The sequence below is a fragment of the Eulemur rufifrons genome, chromosome 19 (assembly GCF_041146395.1).
Source record: "Eulemur rufifrons isolate Redbay chromosome 19, OSU_ERuf_1, whole genome shotgun sequence".
Taxonomy (NCBI): Eukaryota; Metazoa; Chordata; class Mammalia; order Primates; family Lemuridae; genus Eulemur; species Eulemur rufifrons.
In genome coordinates this window covers 94115934-94136282 of record NC_091001.1, presented here as the reverse complement: position 1 = coordinate 94136282, position 20349 = coordinate 94115934, and the positions used below count along the sequence as shown (strand labels likewise).

Sequence of the window (20349 nt, the reverse complement as noted above, 5' to 3'; positions counted from 1 at the left end):
TAAGGGCATGTTCTTTGGGTTAGAGGAAACCCAATTACTGACACATGGCACAGTCCCACTAAGTGAAAATTGCATTAGCAACTGTTTAGCCACTGCTGTGTGTATAACCCTCTATTAGCAATTCCGAGTGGGAAAAAAGAAAGTATGAGACACAGCCATAGCCCCCCAGAAACTTGTCTAGCTAGAAAAACAAGAACTTTATGTGGAAGGAGATACATAATCATATAGATGACATACAGGACTTTCAAATAGGGTATTCATTTCTATAGAACAAACGCCAGCCCCACATGGGTGTGAATGTGTTTCCATGTTGGCATGGACATGGAGAAGCTGTGGAAAGGCACACAGCAGGCTGCTAACCGTTCACTAGCTCGGGTGGTGGGGAGGTGGGGTGGGCGTGAGGGGTGAGGAGGGCGTGTGGGATCGGTGGCAGGGGGCAGGATTCCTAAGGTGGGGGTAGATTATTCACTTTTTAAAAATCTTTGTATCATTTCACTGGTTATGGTCAACATATGTTACTTTTGTAAATTTAAAAAAAAATTGTTTTAAGACAGGGCACTTAGAGAAAGCTTTATTAGAGGCGGTGGGTCTAAGACCCCTGCTGAGGGTCTTAGAGAATGACTAGCGATTTAAGGGGCTAGAAAGCAGAAAGTCCAGCATTCCAGGAAGGGATGGGGAGTGGGTGGTAACAGGGCAGATCGGCCCAAGGCCTCATGTTTTAGAAACGGTGACAGGTCAGTTTGCTTAGGCCTGCAGGTGGTGTGGACAGGGAGGGAGGGGCACACAAGGATAGGAAAGGGGAAGCCAGATTATGGCCAGTTGGGAACATGGTGGAGGGTTTAGCGTTGACCCTGAAGGAAAGGGAGATACTGAAGGGTCAGAGCCAGGGTGGGGCATGAGGAAAGGAGTGCACAGGAGGGAACAATGACCCGAGGCCAGAGGGTGATCCGTAGCAAGGAGGTGAGAGTCTCAGGAACGTGGCAAAGGAAGCAAAGAAAGGGATGGGTGCTCAGAGGTTGGGAAGGAAAAATTGACAGGACTGGTTACTGGTCGTAGGCAGGGGACTGGGGAGAAGAATGTGTCAAGACAACTCAGAGTTTAGGGTGGGCTGGAGAAAAGCCACTCCTGTTTTTAGAAATAGCAAATCCAGGTCCTGGCTGCTACCCTGGGGCCAGAGCGGCCTCATGCCCCAGCCTAGCACAGGCTTGGAATCTTTTTTTTTTTTTTATTGTTTATTTTGCTTTTCATAGACAGCAGTGGGAGCTCGACCAGACAACTTCAGTGACCCACCCACGTCCTGGAGGGGACTGTCTTGGAGGTGAGGGTGTTCTTGACACATTCCTTCCTGACGATACGCCCCCAAAGGGGCCCAAGTGTTGTGTTTCCCTGCTCAGCCCTGAGACAAGGGTGGGTTCCCATAGGTGGCCCAGCACTGAGACACAGGGAGACTCCACAAGGCTTGTGTTAGCCCTGTGGGTGAGGGGAACGATGCCCAGGGGCAGAATCTCTGGTTTTGATGCATACGTGTGACAACACATGGAGTGGCAGGTTGGGGGGATGTTAACAAATACGCTTTCTCTTCCCCAGCATTGGAGGGGACGGAGTCTTGGAGACCCACACCACACTGCCCAGTAAGTAGCAGCACAGAGCAGCACCGTCACTACGGCAACCCCTCACCAAGGCAGGTGTTCCCAGGGAAGAGGGCAGGAGCAGGTTATCTGGAAGGGGGATGTCAGCCAGCCCTGAGAAGCCCCAGAGCCCTCCTGCCCCACACCTGTGCCCTGACACTGCAGGCCCATCCATCTCAGTTCCCGTGGGGCTCCTGCTGCCTCTCACCTGCGTTCCTCCACCTCTTCTTCCTTTAAAGACATTCTGAAGAAGTTCAACCCTTACCTCCTTGGGTTCTCTACTGGCACCTGCGAGGAGACCATGGGACTGAACGTAGCAGTGGAAGGGGCCAGAGCTCGGTGAGTAGATGCAGGTACGGAAGGGAGAGTCAGGGCAAGGCTGAGAGATCAGGCCGGGCAACGGGAAGACAGGAGGGTGGCGTGTGGGAGCCTGACCCCAAAGGGGCGATAACAGCTGCGCACAGGGCACTTCCTGCATGGTGGCCCCGTGTAGAAACTCCCATGTGGATTAACTCGTGTAATCCCAACACTCTTGGACAGTGCACTATTATAAGGACACTGAGGCTTGTAAAATTTCCTAAACAGCCAAGATTACCCAGCAAGTTATCAGAGGAGCCAGGATCAGACCTAGCCTAAATCCAGAGCCTTCACTCTGACCTCTCCAGGGCAGCAGCAGTGCATCTGCCCGGGCTCAGGGCGCTGCCTTTGCTCGCTCTGCTCTACTGCCTGCCCGGCAGAGGCACAGGTTGAGCGTATGGGGGACTCTCAGCACCCCAAGAACTCAGGGTATGGCCCGTGGATGTCTGCCTTTCCTCTCTTCCCCTTTCACTGCAGTCTTATTTTGACAAGGGAGTTAGATGTCAGAGCCCCCAAGGCAGCATGGTGGCTGTCTGTTTTCACTGGGATTTCTGTTGTTGACAACAACCCAGATAATTAAAGCCAAAATGCCTGAGCGGGTTCATTGATTTTCTGCATGGAGCATGCTGGGTGCACGCTTTGTGGCAGGATCGCTATGCTCCGATCACCAGGGAAACGACACAGGTTTGACTCACTCTGTTTACAGGGAACGTTCCTTTCAGAAGCGGTAATGTGGGCCCCACGCTCAGTTTGAGTCTCTGAGCCACAGGAAGCGATGTCAGTTCCTCAACGTCATAAGCAGGAAAAACTTATTTTTCTGCAAAAACTGGGCTTCATAGGGTCCTGATAACAACATCTAATTACTGTTATGATTACTATTATCATCATCATCATCTTATTATACAGCCCAGTCTTCATTACCCAGGGGCTGATTCCTCACCGTGTTGACATTGAAGCTCTTCTCCCTTTCTCGCTTCACTTCCCCTGTAGCCTTTTCTATGTTACCGCTGCTCAGCGCCTCTTCCAGAACAGTCAGTGGCAGGGGACGTAGTGGAGACATGCAGCTTCTTGTGAGCATCTCTGATGTCCACTGTTAGGGGAAAGGAGAGTAATCTGTTGACTTAAGTAAGGTTGGAGAATTACGCTATGACTTTCCTTCATCTCCACCCTGTTTATTAGCATGGATGAGGATGAGTTCACCTAAACAGAAAGAAATGCCATAGCAGAGCACCTAAGACCACGACGTCTGGATTCAGACCATTTGGGTCCACATTCCAGCTCCAACACTTGCTCGTTGTGTGACTTTGGGCAAATTGTTTGGCATCTCTGAGTCTTAGTTTCTTCATCTATAAATGGAAATAATCATGGTACCTACCTCTCAGGGTAGTCATAAGGATTAAATGAGATAAATAATCCATGGAAAGAATTTAGTACAGTACATAAATACAGATGCACACAACTGTTTGCCATTATTAGGATCCTGAGTTTCAGAGTTTTATTCAACATCTAATTTCTCTTCCATCAATCAGTAAGAATTCATTCAACATCTGGAAAGGACTGAGCCCCAAGGTAGTTACTGAAAGATATAAAAGAATCAAAAGGTGAGCTTTTTGTCCACAAAGAGCTTGCAGTCTAGATAAGGAAACTAAACAAACTGGGAAATATTTCTTAGAAAAAGATGATGTCATGTATGGCAACGTTGCGGACTGAAATAACTTGCCACTTAGTCATGGAGTACAGTCGAGAGAACAAGAGAGTGTGAAATGTTAACTGAGCCATCTACAGGCAGATGTGGACCCAGAAAGGACCGCTGAAATCATCTGGTCTAACCTCTCATTTAAAAGATAGAAAATTCAACCCTAGCAGGATTCAGGAACTTGTGCAGGTCCACACAGCAAGATGGTGGCAGAGCTGAAAGTAGAACACCTGGTAGTGGAAAGGGAAGTGTAGGGGAAGTGGATACATGAGCTCAGAGAGAGGTTCCTGGGGAACAGAACTTGGTCTGACCTGAGGGTGGGAGGAAGTGGGCATTCCTGACTTCCCCTCTTACCCGCAAGGGCTTATTGCCCATGAATTCTCTTGGTCATGTCTTAAACCTATTAAAAGGTTATAGGCACTTCTGTGGTCACCTTTAACCAAGAAAGGCTTTCTTTATAGCTTTCTGATGTCCCCATCAATAGCAATAGTGCATGGGATATGATCCTAGGTATGTAAATTCTCCTCAACGAGAAACAAGGGCAGGGATGTGTGTGGTTGACCACGTGCCCAGCTTATCGTGGACACCCAAAGATTGGCAATGGCCATCTGGGCCAGTTACTGCTTTTATGACTGTTCCCATGGAGGCTTCCATTGGCTGTATCCCCTTTGCCGACCTAATTTCTCACATATCTTTTTTAAAATACAGCTTTATTGAGGTACCATTGACACGCAATAAAATGCACATATAAAGATATACGATTTAATCAGTGTTGACATATGTATATATAGTACCTGTGAAACCATCTCCACGCTCAATAAACACCTCCCGCAGAAGTTTCCTTATGTCCCTTGGTAATCTCTCCCTCCCATTCCTGTCTCTACCGCAATTCCCCAGGCCACAATCGATCTGCTTTCTTTTGCTAGAGGTTAGTTTGAATTTTTTCAGAATTTCCTATAAGTGAATCAGAGTGTATACTCTTTTGTCTGACTTCTTTATCAAAATTATTTCAAGATCCATCATGTTGTTTGGTGTATCGATAGTTCATTTCTTTTTATTGCTGAATAGTATTCCATTGGCACACATATCACTTATACAAATCTCCAAATGGCATGATTTTAAAATATTTATGGCAGACATCTGGGGAATGGAAGGAGAACCAATCCTATCCATATTGTCTCCCCGTCCCATTTTGTTGAGGGTGGCAGAAGAAAAGAGATGGGAGATGATGTAGAAACCTAAGTAACTACAGAGAAGAAACAAAAGGATTAAGGGAGCAGAGAGTGGGGCTTCGAAGCAAAGGTTAAAGGAGTCATTATGCCTGGAAAGGAGAAAGCTGAGGCATAATTTAGAGCTGTGACTTTTTCAAATATACAAAAGGATATTTTTAAAACAGGCAGCTAAGAAACAAACAGGCTCAGCTTGCAGAGAAAGAGCTTGAGGGAATATAAGGGAAAAGCCCTGCTGGGAAGGTCGACCAGATCCACCCCGGCCCTGCTGAAGGAGGTGGCAGGATGCAGATTATGGGGTGGCAGGGCCTGGATCCAAGTGGCCGCCAGGCCCACGGCAGCTCTTTGATTATTACAAGGCTGCGATTTTGGGAGAATGGAAAGCCTTTCAATGTATTCTGAAGGAATGAACTTTGTACCATATAACATTATTCTTCCTGAAGCTGCTCTTTCCTAAGCCAGCCCTACCATCTCTCTCCCCTCTGCCCAGGGACATGCCAGCCCAGGCCCGGGACCTGGTGCAGCGAATGAAAAGCAGCCCTGTGAGTACAGTCCCCCGCCGGCCCTGAGGGTGCTGTCTCAGCTGGCTGGGGAAGAGACAGCCTGCTCCACAGCAACTCCTGCTCTGGGATTGCCTTTGAGAGGGGCCAGAGGCGCCCCAAGAAGCAGGCTTCTGCTTTGCACGTCTCGGGTCCAGGAGGGCAAGGTGGAGCAGGGAGTTGGCTGAGATCGTGGCCTTGGCCTCTGGCAGTTTCCTGCTTTCCCCCAGAGTTGGCTTCCCAGAGCCCTATTCTGTAAACGCAAGCGTCTAAAAATAGCCTTCTAGTTCCACTCCAATCCTTCCTCCTTCCCGCTCACTCAGCCCCCTGCAGCTTCTCACTAGCACTTTTTTCTGCTGTTCTGTGTGTGCGCCTCGGAGTTCAGCTCTGGCAGGACTCCTGTTATGGGGGTGGCTGAGTGGAAAGCTGGCCCCGCTCAGGACACCCACCCAGCCCACCTCTCGGTGCATGCCGGGCGCTTCCTACAGCTCCCCTTCCCCTCAGACCCTAAGAACTCCTCCAAGGAGCAGCTCAGGGCTCTGGCGAGCTGCATCTCTTGCCCTTGGCTCCTACGAAGGCCTTCGGGTCACATTTCACCTGCCTTCAGTGGGCTCAGGGACATATGGAACACATCCATGCACTGAGGCTTTCTGATGAGGATTTTGAAGGGAAAACAGCCTTTGTCCCCTGTGTGAGCAGACACACACACACACACACACACATGCACACTCAGTCCTTTCTGTGGCCTTGCTCTCCCCGGCGCCAATGCGAGGGTTGGGGAGGCCCCGCTTTGCATCTTCTGTTTTGATACAAAGAGGATGAAAGTTACCTCGGGGTTTGTCTAGCCGGCCCTGTGAGCACCTCTGCACGTGCCCCCACCAAGGCCTAAACTCATCTTCTGTCCCTGCAGGAAATCAACCTGGAGGAAGACTGGAAGCTGGTCACACTCTTCATTGGTAGCAACGACTTGTGTCATTACTGCGAGAATATGGTAGGCCCCTGACCAACCCCAGTGGGTAGCGGACAGGTCACCGGCTCTGGCATCACCCTTGCCAGGCCCTGCCCCTCCCCTCCCTCATGGTCTCCCAGGCACCCCTGGTTCACACACGCCGGGTGAGGCCTGGCCTCTTCTACTACCCAAGCGGCCCCTAGAAAAGCAGCTTCGTTGGTTTCCTGACTTCAGAAGAAAGGTCTAGACCCACTCTGGGCACTGCCGAGGCAGCAGCCTCTCTTATCCACATAAATATTGCTCTCTGGTGCCCAGCAATTCCCACCCCTTGTCTGCCAGGAGTCCCCACCCTGTTTTGGGGGGAGGCGAAACAATGTTGTGAGTGGGGTTGGGTAGAATTGAACATTCTGGATAGTGTGGCTTGCTGTCCTCTGGGGACATCCTAGGTTAACCAACCTCAGCCCACCGGCCTAGAAACCCAACCCCGTTTCTGACGTCATTTCTATAAGGAAATGCGTCCAGACTTACAGACTTTTGGAATACATGTTGTTCTAAGTTGGGGACATTCTATTTGGCCAGAAAAAGGCAGCTGCCCTGCCTCAGAGGTTGCAGTCGAAGGTATGACAGTCACAGGCGGGGGGTGGGGGGAGATGGCATTTGTCGCTCCTCACGGCTCACAGAGGCCAACTGCTGACGGCTCCATGAGCGTCACCTCCCGCGCGCAGGGGTGGCTTTTCCCTCCGTTCCCCACTCACTGCCCAACCTCACGGGATGTAAACATTGCTGTGTCCCAGACTCCAGGGGGACCTGGAAACCAGAAGTGACCCAGAGCTGCCTGTGGACACTTGGGGTAGGGAAACGCCCTCTACTAGCCCCATAGTACCTGTCCCTCGTGGGAACAGTCGGGTTTATACTCCTGAGAGCATTGTTTTGTGGAAAGGGGACGCCACCGCCAGGATTAACTAACTCAGGCTAAGTTTCAGGAAAGGGGGCGGGGCAGGAACTCTTGGCACCCAAGATCCCCTCTCCTCCTGTTAACTCTTTAGCTCTAGCTCGGACTGTCGTTTTGTTCCCAACACCCCTTCTGGTAGCTGTGGGCGGGGGCTCATCTGGGGGGGGGCACTTCCTCTGTGCCCGGCAGTGTGCTTGCTGGAACTGAGCGCACAGCACCTCACCCGGCCTCGGCATCTGGTGCTGCTTCCCGGGCGCCTCAGTCAATGCTTCCGTCAGCAAGTGTTTCCTGAGCACCTACTATGTACCCCATATGCAGCACCCAGGACATGATGGGGCACCTCTAAATCAGCCTCCAGTTGGGGCTATGGGTCAGAGGAGGAGATCCTTGGGCCGAATCACAAGGAAAAGAATTTAGGTGGATGCAGGAGAGCAAAGGGTTCCAGGCAGCGGGACCAGCATGGGCCAAAGCCCAGAGGAAAGAGACAGCGTGGTCATCGGGGCACTGTACATGTCTGGAGAAGGCTGAGGTCAGGTGACAAAAGGGACTGCTGAGGGAAGAGGCCAAGATGTGTCTGTGCTGCCTTTGGGTTTGAGGTAATGTGGAGCAGGGTAGGAGTCGGGATTGTCCATGGTGTCTAGTAGGGGACAAGGGATGATTTCTAAAAGAGTCCCGGTCAACTAGCAACAAGGACTGGGCTTCCCAGCCTGGCCAGGAGCACCGAAGCCCCTCTGTAGCACTCTGCTGCCAGCCCAGGCCCCGGGCCCTCCTGTGCTCCTGTCCTCCTGAGTGGAGCCCAGGGGCCCAAGAGAGCCCCCTTTTCCCTTCACAGGAGGCCCAGGCAGCCCAGGAGTACGTGCAGCACATCCAGCAGGCCCTGGACGTCCTCTACGAGGAGGTAGGGAAGGGTGGCTGCAGGTCGTGGGTCCTGTCTGCTGCCTCACTGGGGCGTCCCCTCCCGGGGTGCCCTAGGCAGACTGTGTTCAGTGAGATAGATACACACGGCGGAGACCCACCGTGAGTGGGCCCCTGGATGGTATGGGAGGGGCCGCTGCGCTGCAGAAGAAATTCCAACTGGATCGGAGACTGGATCGCGTTGCAGCGAAGAGCTTACCTCTGGAGCACTGTGACCAGAGAAGGGACTTCTCTGTGTCTCAGCTTCCCAATCTATGAAGTGGGGGCACTAAGAAGATCCCCTGAGATAATATAAGTCACACCTCTTTTCTGGGCCTCAGTTTCCTCATTGGTAAAATTGGGGAGGGGGGAGTTGAGACTACAGATGATACCCCAGGCTCCTTCCAGCCGTAGCCAGCGCCCTTCCCCCCCCCCCCCACTGCCGGGGCCCAGCAATGACCTCCCCTCTACTCCCCGCAGCTTCCGAGGACTTTCGTCAACGTGGTAGAGGTCATGGAGCTGGCCAGCCTGTACCAGGGCCAAGGCGGGACGTGTGCCACGCTGGCAGCGCAGTAAGTGGACGGGTCACATTCCCAGGGCGAGGGCAACTGGGGCAAGGAGGGCATGCGGGCAGCCAGCCAGGCCTGCCAGGGGTGGACGTGAGCCGTTAGCCAGGGGCTTAGGCAGTCATCTGGAGTGCCGCTACATGAGTGAATGCCTACTGTACGCAAGTCCCTTCATTTCTCTGGACCCCATTTTGCTTTCTGTGCAGCAGGAGACACCAAATGATCCTGAAGGCTCCCTATCACCATCTAGGACTGCAAAGTCCAACCTTGGCAAGTTGCTCCCTGCTCAGAGGCAGCTTAGGGTGATGAGCTTTCAAAGCAGCTACATCTGGCCTCAAATCCCAGCTCTGCCATTTAGGAGCTATGGATGGGACCGTGAACAAACCACCTAGCCTCTTTGAGCCTCTTACTCCTCACCTGTAAAGTGGGGATAAAATACCTTCCTTGTGAGGTAGACATGAGGTACCTGGCCCGCCTGGGGCAGGATCTTGGGAAACAGTTGCTTTTATTGCATCCTTGAAAGCTGGGCTTGGAGGTGAGGCACTGTGGGCAAGACAAGGATTCCGGTTGGGGGCTGGAATTCATTAAAGCTCTGTGGACCCTGGCAGGAAGTTGCCATCTCCTGAGGCCAAAGGTGTCACTGGAGCTTGTGTGACTAGTGCCATGAAGGTCCTATCTGGGGTCAAATGGATTTGCTGTGAAGGTGACCAGCTGGCTCCCTTTCTTGCTGGGAACCCTGCCCTCAGGCAGAAGGGCTCCCCCAGAGGCTTCTATAAGTGAATCAGAGTGAATCAGGCTTCACACTGGCTAGCCCTCTCCAGCTGGAGCCCTGAGCAAGAGGCCCAGGAACATGAAGAGGGATTTCCTACCAAAAGACAGAGCTCTCGGGGCAGTCTTCCCAAAACCCCAGCCCCCTCTCTACCCTGCCCTTCTCTGGAGAAACCCTAGGGGCCGTGGGCTTGGGGAGGAGTAGGCAAGGAGCGGGAAAGGGGCATCCTGTTCCCAGGGAGCCCCAGGCATCAGGTGCGGACTCTTCCACCTCCTGGACCTCATGCCCCGAGTTAGGGCTCTGTCACCTGGGTCTACGAGCCAGCCTCCCAGGCAAGCAGAGCCGGACTGCCCCAGGGGCCTCCACACAAGGTTTCTTGTCTCACAGGAGCAATTGCACTTGCCTCAGATACACTCAAAACTCCCTGGAGATGCAAGAACTGAAGACAATGAACTGGAACTTCCAAGTGAGCCCTGCAGCCCTCCTCTTCCTGCCCCAGCTGGGAGCACCTCCCCCTTCCCCACCTCCCTGAGCAAGGACTTGGAAATCAGGCATTCGGCAGGGTTTGGCTGAGCACAAGCTAGTCCCTAAAAGGCAGATCATAGCCCCTGGGATATTTATCCAGGCAAATTGAACACCAAGGCCAGGGAGAGGAGGGGAATGAGAAATCCCAAGTGGAAGCTCGGGGAAGCCCTGCCTCCCAGAGTGGACTCCCGCTCCTGTCTGCTCCCCTAACCCACGCCTGCTCCCATCTGTCCCCTCTCCGGACATGCCCACCCAGAGCCTTTCTGCAAACTGACCCGTCTTCATTCACAAGGCAAGTCTGCTTCCCCCCTCTGAGAAGCTCCCCTAGATTAAACTTCACCCTCAGATACCTCCCCAAATCAAATGCAGTCTGCACTTGATGGCCCCTAAGGCCCCAGGTGGCTCTTATTTTTATACCTTGGCTCATTTTCCCAGATGAATAAACTCCTTAAGGATAAGTACATCTGGTCTATTCGTTTTACATACTATGTTTCGGTACTTAATAAATCCAACACAGGGCCCCGAAATGCAGGTGCTCTTTAGTGGGTGCAGAGTGAGTGCACATGTCACCCCAGCATAGCCCCTTTAGTCACCTTTGTCTAGGGAGAGTTGACTCTTGTCCCAACAGCAGGAATTGACCTGTCTGTCCAGCCTTGCCAGGAAGGCTGAGCAGCATCTCTCCCCGCCCCAGAATGGCATCTCCAGGTTCTCCTACTGGCAGCAGTACAGGCAGCGCGAGGACTTTGCAGTCGTGGTACAGCCTTTCTTCCAGAACACTCTCATCCCACTGAATGAGGTAAGCTGCAGGCATTTCTGGGAGGCTCGTGTGCGCAGGCCTCATCTGGGGCAATAGACGTATTTCCTTCTCTACGTGGTCTTGTTCCTTTTTAATCATTCGCAGCACACTCCTCCCAAGGGTTGATGTTTCTGCTTTACCTTTTTTTTTTTTTTTTGTATGGTTGGAACTTAGACGTACTTGGGAAGAAAGAGAGAAAATCAATAGTGACCGAGCTCCCCAGGCATAGCCCTGGTATTTGCTGGATTAGGATAGAATAAAAAGCTTCCTAAAAATATTATTGCTTTTCAACTATTAGGGCAGGGGTGCTGAAAGTAAAAGGATGGACTGTGGGTGGCTCCAATTCATGTTTGCTTAAATAGAAAATTCCAAAATCTGGGGCTTTTTCCATTGATGTCTGAGCCAGTTGGCAACAGAGTGGAAAGGATGAAAGTGGAAATGCCTAGGGGACAGGGATGGGGGCAGGGGAGGGGGCGGGGGCAGGTGGTGGCACCTTTCCCAGGATGGTAATCCCATTGGCCTTTGGTCACAGAGAGGGGACCCTGACCTCACCTTCTTCTCCGAGGACTGTTTCCACTTCTCAGAACGTGCTCATGCTGAGATGGCCATCGCACTCTGGAACAACATGGTAAGCGACTGAGGGCCTGGTGGGCTGTGACAAAGGGGACAATCCAAGGACCTCGACTCTAAGTCCCACAATGACACACCTACTGGCTGACATGGCTCCTTTCTCCCCCAAGCTCAGAACAGTGGCACACCTTAGTGGTCCTGACAGATTACTTTCCATGGACCTGTGTATATACGTATACACACACCCTGTGAAGATATATACACACACACCCCTTGTTCTTTCAGCAATGCCGGGGTCCTGTGAGGGGATAACTCTGTAATCAGACTGTGTGACCTTAGGCAAATGAGCTCTTGGGCCATCTATATCAATGTCTATGAAACAGTGAAAATGACACAGACCTCAGAAAGTAAATTGAGGTCATGTGCCACGGCACCCAGCACAGTGGTCAGCCTTCCCGCGCTCAACATATTCCCAGCTCTTGTTTCTTTAAATATCAAAAAGTGAAAATCCACACAGCCTGTTTTCTCAGGCTGCCACCTATTCCAGTCCTTTCTAATGGGGCAGAAGGGGACTTTATGAAATGAACACACCATCCAGGGGCCCCGGAGACACCTGGCCTGTACTTGCTTCTGCCCTTTGCAGCTGGCCACCGACTACTGAACAGTCCAGCTGTGTTTGCACACAGCCAGTGGAAGGCCCTCCCAATCCAATGGCTTCTTTCATCTAGACTCAGTGGGTAACATAAGCCCCAGCCCGACCTGCACGTCCCCCCTTTGTCCCATGGCAACTGCACTCCTGGCTCCTTTTATTGCAGTTTCAGGCCCACGGTGTCCCTGCCAAACACCACCATGCAAACATTCCCACACCTGCCAGCCCGTCCAATATGCCCCGCATCTCCCTTGGCTGACTCACAATATTGACTCTCTCCTTAGCTACACCTCCTCCTCTCTAGCAGCCTCTTCTTTTCAGAACAGCATGTAAACTGGTTTTATCCTTGGCCTATTTAATTACAGACTCAGCTTTTCTCTACTTTTGTTGCCCTGGGATTTTTCTCCTGTTGACATCACATATCTGCCCACTCCTAAAACTTCCATCATCCTCTCTCAGCCCAGGACTCTGAATTACAGCCAAAATATTTCTGAGTTCCCATCCAGCCCCCACAATCATTTTTAAAAATCAAAGTTTGCACAATGGTAATTCCTAAGAGTAGTTTTATTTCTTTTGTGGATCTGGTTTTTGAAGGCTAGTTGTCCTTTCAGTGGCTGAGTCATGTGACTTTATTCTAAAAAAAAAAAAAAAAAAAAAAAATCCCCCCGAAGCAGTATCTATTTCCTGAGATCTCAACCGACTCCAACAGACAGGGTCCACTGGTCTCTTCCAGCGTGAATTAACAATGCAGTTCTGGCCTCTTCCAAAGCAGTTCAATAGTTCTTCCCACTCACCCAGGTGAGAGGCTTTTTTATTTCATAAAAACAAGTGGGAGGAGCTTAGGTATGAAAACAGAAGGCAAACACTGCCTGGAGCTGTAGTGGGAAGACGAGATTGCCCACGGTTTCCCAGCCATTATTATCTCAGACCTACCCTGAATTTAAAAATAACAAAAACAAAGCAAAACTAAAGTCATCCAAGAGTTTGTTATCCTGTGCTATATCATTTGGGGAAATAATTACAAAGTCCAATGTTTTCATCCAAAGCCATCTTAGACATAAAGCTATAGCATCATGCCAACTTTTCAGATCATCTTTTTACTTGAATTTCACCCCCAGAGAGACATAAAATAAAATAAATGGACTGTTAGAGCTGGAACAGATCAGAGAGGTCAGCTAGCCAGAATATTCTTTAACTAAAGTACGGAGATATGAAGCCATTTGCCAAGCGTCATACAGCCGGTAAGTGACACAGGGGGATTAGAAGTCCAGGTTTCCCAAGGCCTCCCTAGTGTCCTGGTCACACCACCACCCTCCCCTGCTCCCAACCTGATAAGCACATATGTAACTGGTGAATTCATGTCTCATAATTAGAGTCCTATGACATAGTGTCTGCAGGCTTTGGCTGAAGTTCCCAGGGTACACTACTGGGGCAACAGACACACTTTAAACTATTTCTTCTCTTGCCCCTCCTCCTCCAGAGATCTTTGCAAAGACTGAATCCAGAAATACCAGCAGCAGCAGGGAATGTTTTCCTCTTCCTTTACCTTCTTTTGCCTTCTTATAAAAAGTTTTTTCTGTTTCTTTTCTAAGGCCTATGCCTCCACTGCTTCCTGCTCCCTGTTCTGTGGAAATCCTACTCTGAGCTAGTAGCTGCATCTCCCCAGGTGCTGGGTGACAACTCCAGCCTCCTAATTGGCATCCCTGTCTCCTCCAGACTTACAGCCCTTAGGACAGCACTTCTCAGTGCCAGTTGCATATAAGGATTATCTGGGGACTTTTAAAAACAATTAGTGCCTATAGCCACTTTGGAAAACTCTTTGATATATCTAAGGACACTGAACACATGTATCTCCTGTGACCTAACAATTCCACTCCTAGGTATATCCCCAACAGATGCACCAAAAGCGTGTCCACCAAAAGGTACATATAAGAATCTTCGTAGCAGCACTGTTCTCGTAACAGCCCCAAACTGGAAACTCCCCAAATGTCCACCGACAGGATGGCCAAATAAACCATGGTACATTCACACAATGAATGCTGAAGTGTGTTTATTCTCATTGCTGTAATTTATTTTATGGTGATAGAAGTCAGCACAATGGTCTCTTTGTTTTTCCTTCAGTCTATTAGTATTAGATCATGGGGATGGTCTCTCTCATTGGGGGTGGAGTACTGGAGGAAGGTGGGAAGGGGGTTCTGAGTACTGGTAATATTCTGTTTTTTTTGATTTGGATGCTGGCATGCTCACTTTATCAAAATGTCTCTGCTGCTCACTTTTGACTGGTGTAGGTTAGCTTCAAGAAAAAATTTACTTAAAAAAAATACCAATGCCCAACTAGGCTTGTCCCCAGAGATTTCCACTTAATTGGTCTGGAGTGGAAGCTGGGGTTTAATGCTTTTTGAAAGCTCCCCAGATGATTTTAATGTGCAGGGTTTATGAACCACTGCCTTAAATCGCTCTCCACCAGGCAATCAAGTCATCTGCTTAAAAGAAAACCTAACCAGATCACTCCCCAGCTTTCAAACATCCGAGGCCTGACCAACCTCTCCGGCGGCTGCTGCTGCAGTCCTCACCTCTGTGTGTTTGCTCTTGCTCTCCGCCTCATCCCAGACTGCCCTGCTCACCTCCACACTCAAGTCAGGTGCCAGCTCCTGCAGGAAGCCGCCTCTGAATGCCCAGAGTGGGCCAGGGGCCCACCCAGCTCCACTGCACCCTGCCCAGCCCTGTCATTTGCTACATGGTCATAATCCACAGTGCCCACCTTAGGAAAGGTTGGCTCTACGAGAAACAACTCCATTTCCTGTGGCCAACTCCAGGCTGCCCCCTCTGCTCCCAGCTTCTCCACTCAGGTCTTCAGGACTTCAATTCATCCAGCCCTTCATTCATTCAGCAACTACTGACTGAGCATTGCTAGGTACTATTCCAGGTGCTGGAGATTCAGCAGTGAAAAAGACAAGAATATCTTTGCTCTCGTGGAGTGTACAGTCTAGTGGGGAAAAGTAGACAATTTAACAAGGTCATTTCTGATGGTAATGGTCAGAGAGGAGGAGGCCTCAATGAAGAGGTGACAGGTGAGCTGAGAACTGAATGTCAAGAGGCTGCCAGGCAGCGGTCCGGGGCCAGAGTGTTCCAGGCAGAAGAAATAGAACCCACATGGGCCCGGAGTCAGGAATGCGCTTGAAGTGTCAGAGGAACTTAAAGGCCAGTGTGGCTGGAGGGATGTGAACAAGGTCAAAGAGGCGGGCAGGGGCCAGGTCCTCCGATAACCCTGAGCAGGGGGGGCAAGGTGCTCTGGGGCTCACCCTCCACCGCGCGTAGAGATGGGCTGGGGGGAAGCAAGGCTGGACCTGGAATGACCGTCAGGAGGCTGTAGGTGTCCCGTGAGGGAGGCAGGGGGCTAGGATGGGGCTGATGGCAATGGAGGAATTAGGATGTGTTTAGACTGGCTGGTGGATGAGGGAAAGAACAAAGGATGGCTTCTTGGTTTGAAGTCTAAGAAATTGGGTGAGTGGTTGAGCTGGTAGAGAGAAATAGGCTTGGGAGGGAAAAAGAAGTGTTCTATTTTGGACACGGGAAGTGTGATAAGCTGTTAAATACAGATGTGTAGAGTTCAGAGAAGGTCAAAGCTGGAGATTACAAAAAAAAAATGCGGGGTTATTAGCACAGAGGTGGTATTCACCACGATAGGACCGACTGAGAGCTCCTAAAGAAAAAATAGGTAGAAAAAAGTGTAGGGCCAATTACCTGGCCGTGGGCAGTCATTCCAACTTTTGATGCCAGCAAGAGATGAGAAGGGGGAGGCGGGTACAAGGGGAATGAGAAGAACATGGTATCCAGGAAGTCAAGAGAAGTGAGTGTTTCAAGGAGGAGGTGTCCACTTTAACGAATGCTGCTGAGAAGCGAAGCAAGATGAAGACAAAAAGTGACCATTGGCTCTGACCACACGGAGGTCATTGGTGACCTTGACCAGAGCTTCCGTCCAGTGATGGACACTGTAGACTGACTAGAATGAGCGGCAGAGAGGATGGGAGGTTGGGAAGTGCAGCCAGTGACTGAGACGGCTCTTTCGGGAAGTTGTGAGAAGTACCAGCCATGGGGGCTGGAGGGGGCGTAGGATTGAGGTGATGTGATCAAGACCTTCCTCTGTGCCAGTTAGTTCCTGGGTTCCTGGAATATCACTGGGACTAAGCTGGCCCTTAGCATTCATTCTGTCCCTGGCTTGTTCTGTTACCATAGGCTTGAGTTTTCCCAGCTCTAAGAAAGTGGCAATAGTGCGATCCTACCTAGGTAAGCCACCCCCGATCACATGTGCTTTCATGTCCTCTTCTCATCTGATGCTCACAATGCAACATGTCAGGACAGGATGTCAGTGCTCACCCCTGCCCTCGGGGGAGTTAAGTAGCCTGCCCAGCGCTGTGCAGCTCATTATCCACAGAGCCAGGACCCCGCGATCTGCCTGTTGTGCTCCATCTAGTCACCTTGCACCTCTCCCAGGACCAGAGCTGCCCTTCCTCCTCCAACTGTGTTACTAAGGAATAGATATAAAAGACAATAAAAGGCTTAAAGACAACAGAAAGTGAGCTCATGGGCCAGGTGTGGCCCCTAGCCCAGACGCCGTTCTTTCACTTCCCTCACTGGCTGCGCCTGGTGGTCAGGGACAGGCGGGAAGCCGACTGGACAATGGGTGGAGGCTGGACCATCAGGACAGAGTCTGCCAGTAGGTGATGGAGCCGGGGGCTGTGAGGCACTGGCCACCTGCCGGGCAGGCTGCTGCCTAGTGACGCTGGGGAGGTGGGAGCAGCAGCTTTCAGCTCATTCTCTCTCAGAGGGTCCTGGGATCAAAAGTGTTGGGCAGAACTCACTGAACCACAGTTACTCCCAGGGATATTTCAAGGAAATCTTTTCATCTATGTGGAAAACATACAAAGGGGCTCGAGTGAGAAACTCCAGTTTCCTAAGATTGACAAGCTAAGTGTGGTAGTGATGCCATGGTAACCAATACGTTTTCAAAGTTTTCCTGAAATTGACCTGCCCCACATGCTTTAAGAAGCTGGTAAATATGATTACCATCGTTTTATAAAACTGGAAATACAGTGTCTGCAATCACAGCCACCCACAAGGAAAGCCAGAGATGGACATTCTGGTCCCAGCCCTGCCACAAACTCTCTCTGGATTCTGGACTGGTCAGTCTCTCCTGGGCCTCAGCGTCCTCCCTGGCAAACCTAGGAGCATAGATAGCTTTAAGGTCCTGCCCTGCTCCGACAGACTCTGATTCATCCCTTTGTAAGTCAGATGTCAGCTCCATCCCTGCGTCCCGGTGCCCCTGGGCTGCTGGTCTCTGCCCTGGGTCTTGCCGCTTTGCTGGGTTCAACCCACCCTCGCAAAGAGAGGGCGTCTGGTGTGAGCCATCTCCTCCGACAGGGAAGTCTCTCTCAGCTTTGGAGAGAATCAAGGTGTCCTTTTTCTCTCTTTAGCTGGAACCAGTGGGCCATAAGACAACCTCCAACAACTTCACCCACAGCCGAGCCAAGCTCAAGTGCCCCTCTCCTGTGAGTAAGCGTCCTGCCACCTGGAGGCACAAAGCTGTCCCAGGGCAGGCTCTACACCCCCCACTCACTGCCATGTTCTCGGATCTCACCTCTCCTCACTGCCACTGAAACTCACAGCTCCTCAGGGCCTGGGCAGCCGGGGAGTGAGGGGAGGGAGCACTCAGAAGCTGCAGCTGAAGGGAGGAGTCTCAGTCCGGGAGGCAGCCTAGGAGCCCTGGCCAGGTGTCCTGAGTCATCATTACTTCTGAGGGCTCTGATGCATCCAGGGGCTCTCGTGTGCCAGGCACCGTACCAGGAGCAGAAGACCAGGGGGCAAAGATAAATAAGGCACAGTGTCTGTTCCCGGAGCCTATAGTCCTCTTCTGACCTCACCACACCTTCTATCCTCACCTGGGCTCCTGACAAAGCCCCGACTCATCTCCCCAGCTCCCCTCTCCCCTTCCTGTCCACCCTACACTTGCTACCACACACAGATCGGCCTTCCTGGAAAGTAACTTGTCTTGTCAGGGCTGCTTGAAATCCTTGCCTGGTCCCCACTGCCTGCTGACCAGAGTCCGGGGGGCAGGGATTCACCTCCCTCCATTATACACTCTATGCTCCTGGCAGAAGAATCCTCTTCCCAGACAAGCACCATGACTGCCCACGTCTGCGCTTTCACTCTGCCGTCCGCTTCTCCTAGGGCTCATCTCCCGCCTGCCCAGGAGAATGCTCCCCTCTCCAGGCCCTCGGGGCTGTGGCCCCACTCTGTCTCTGCCTTCTGTTCCCACCTCCAGACACACACGTGTGGGTCTCCCTTTTCTCTTTGTACCTTCCCTGGACACTGACCCTTTCTCCTTTATGACGTGACTGTTTCCGCACACCTCTCATCTCCCTACTGGGCCATGGGAGGAGATATCACATCTTAACTCTAGGTACTCATCGTAGCTCCCAGCATGGGTTTGACCCAGCAGGCTCTCAATTAAGGGTCACAGAGAGAAAGGCAGACGATGGTTGACAGAGGCCCTTCACCTCTGACCCTCCCCTTCTCCTCCACAGGACAGCCCTTACCTCTACACCCTGCGGAACAGCCGGCTACTCCCAGACCAGGCTGCAGAAGCCGCCGATGTGTCCTACTGGGCCGTGCCAGTGGCGGCAGGAGTCGGCTTTGTGTTGGGCGTGGTCGGGACAGTGGTCTGGAAGGGTGTGAGAGGCCGCCGGAGGCACCGTCCTCAGTGAGCCCGTGTGTGGGTCCTCAGCCTACGCTCCCCAGCCGCGCTCCTCCCCAGCCCGCCCGCCTCAGCCACTCTTGGCCAAGACAGACTCACTTCAACACCTGGCTGTCATAGGAAGCCAAAGAGACAGTCACGACTTACTAGTTCCTGGGCTTCTTCCAGGCCTGTGCTCCTGGAATGGGCAAATCTAAATAAAATCCAAAGCCATTTCATTCTCGGGTTAGCCTGCCTGAAGCACTCGCCTTCCGTCTGCGGGTGGCACGGGTGTGGGAGCCGGAGCTTTCGCCGCCTGCCCCCCGTAGAGCTGCCCGGGCCATGGCAGACCAGAGCCCAGACCGGCCCATCAGGCTCCATCTCACACCACCACGGGCATGTCCTCAGTCACCAAACCCACTGTTTCAAAGGCAGGGAACATTCTATTCTGGTCACCACCAGGTGCTGGCTGGAATTGTGGAGCTGGCTGGCCACCACTCGGGCAATCCAGCACATACCTGCTCAGCACCTGCTTTGTACCCAGGACCATGCAGGGCACTGTGGGGCCTCCAAGGCTGTGCACGTCACAGCCTGGCCAAGGAGACAAATGCCTTCAATAAACAAGAAGCCACATGACAGCGTGTCATTAGGCACTGGGGCGTCAGTAGGTAAATGTGTCTGCTTGCTTTAGGGAATAGGAGAGCTTCCTTGGGGAAAGTCTCCTGGAAGAGAGCAATTTTGACATGTCATTTAGAAAAAAAAAAAAGATTGGAACATAAATACCTCTTTTATCCTCAACCCGATTTTCTTGAGGGGCTACATCCAGGAAAGAATTCCCATTTCTACATTGCCAGGTTTCTGAGAGAAAGCTAGAGAGAATGTGGAAACACAGGCTGCCATTCACTTAGCCCCTACTAGGGGCAAGGCCCTGGGGGCTGAATGACTGACACAGATCGTCTCTTTCATTCTGCACAAAAACCCAGGGGAACGGTAACGAAAAGTTTTGAAAATAGAAGTGGTGGTTACACAACATTGTGAATGCACTAAAGGCCACTGGACTGTTCACTCTAAGAGGATTAATTGTATATCGTGAGGATTTCACTTCAATAAGAACAAAAAAGATTCCAGGGAGGTAGACATCATCCTCTGCATTTTAAGTATCTCTCTAATCTCAAAAGCCTGGGATGACAAAGAACCTGAGATAGAATCCCAGACACACCACTTAAAGTGTGTGGCCTTTGTAGCCAACCCCTGCCCCAGCCTCAGCCAGCTTCTCAGATTCCTCATCTGTAACACTGGAGAGTAAGAGCACACATTTTGCCTGTCTTACAAGCAAAAATGAATTGAGATAAGGCCTGAATTTGAGGAAGAGGAGAGACCTAGAGGGGGTTTGGGGAACTGGGGCAGCACTGTGCGGATGAAGACTGCCTGCCTTCCTCCCATGAAGGTCCATCAGCTTCTCTCTGGTAAAACAGCACAGAGAACACAGAGCCCCCA

At 51.5% G+C, this 20349-nt stretch overlaps 1 protein-coding gene across 2 annotated transcripts in view; it reads left to right on the top strand.

Moving 5' to 3' along the window:
* Positions 1-19150, top strand: part of PLB1 (phospholipase B1) — a 124893-nt gene extending 105743 nt beyond the window's left edge. Inside the window, exons 48-59 of one of the 2 annotated variants that reach the window (XM_069495155.1) lie at positions 1251-1318; positions 1588-1631; positions 1868-1967; positions 5401-5452; positions 6360-6440; positions 8183-8248; positions 8725-8816; positions 9967-10045; positions 10796-10900; positions 11433-11528; positions 17594-17668; positions 18704-19150. In XM_069495155.1, coding sequence (XP_069351256.1) covers positions 1251-1318; positions 1588-1631; positions 1868-1967; positions 5401-5452; positions 6360-6440; positions 8183-8248; positions 8725-8816; positions 9967-10045; positions 10796-10900; positions 11433-11528; positions 17594-17668; positions 18704-18883 — 1038 coding nt within the window. In that variant the 3' untranslated portion in view covers positions 18884-19150. Of the gene's footprint in view, positions 1-1250; positions 1319-1587; positions 1632-1867; positions 1968-5400; positions 5453-6359; positions 6441-8182; positions 8249-8724; positions 8817-9966; positions 10046-10795; positions 10901-11432; positions 11529-13711; positions 13845-17593; positions 17669-18703 lie in introns of those variants that run through there. The other variant, XM_069495156.1, reaches the window with a different exon arrangement.
* The last annotated feature ends 1199 nt before the right edge of the window (positions 19151-20349 follow it).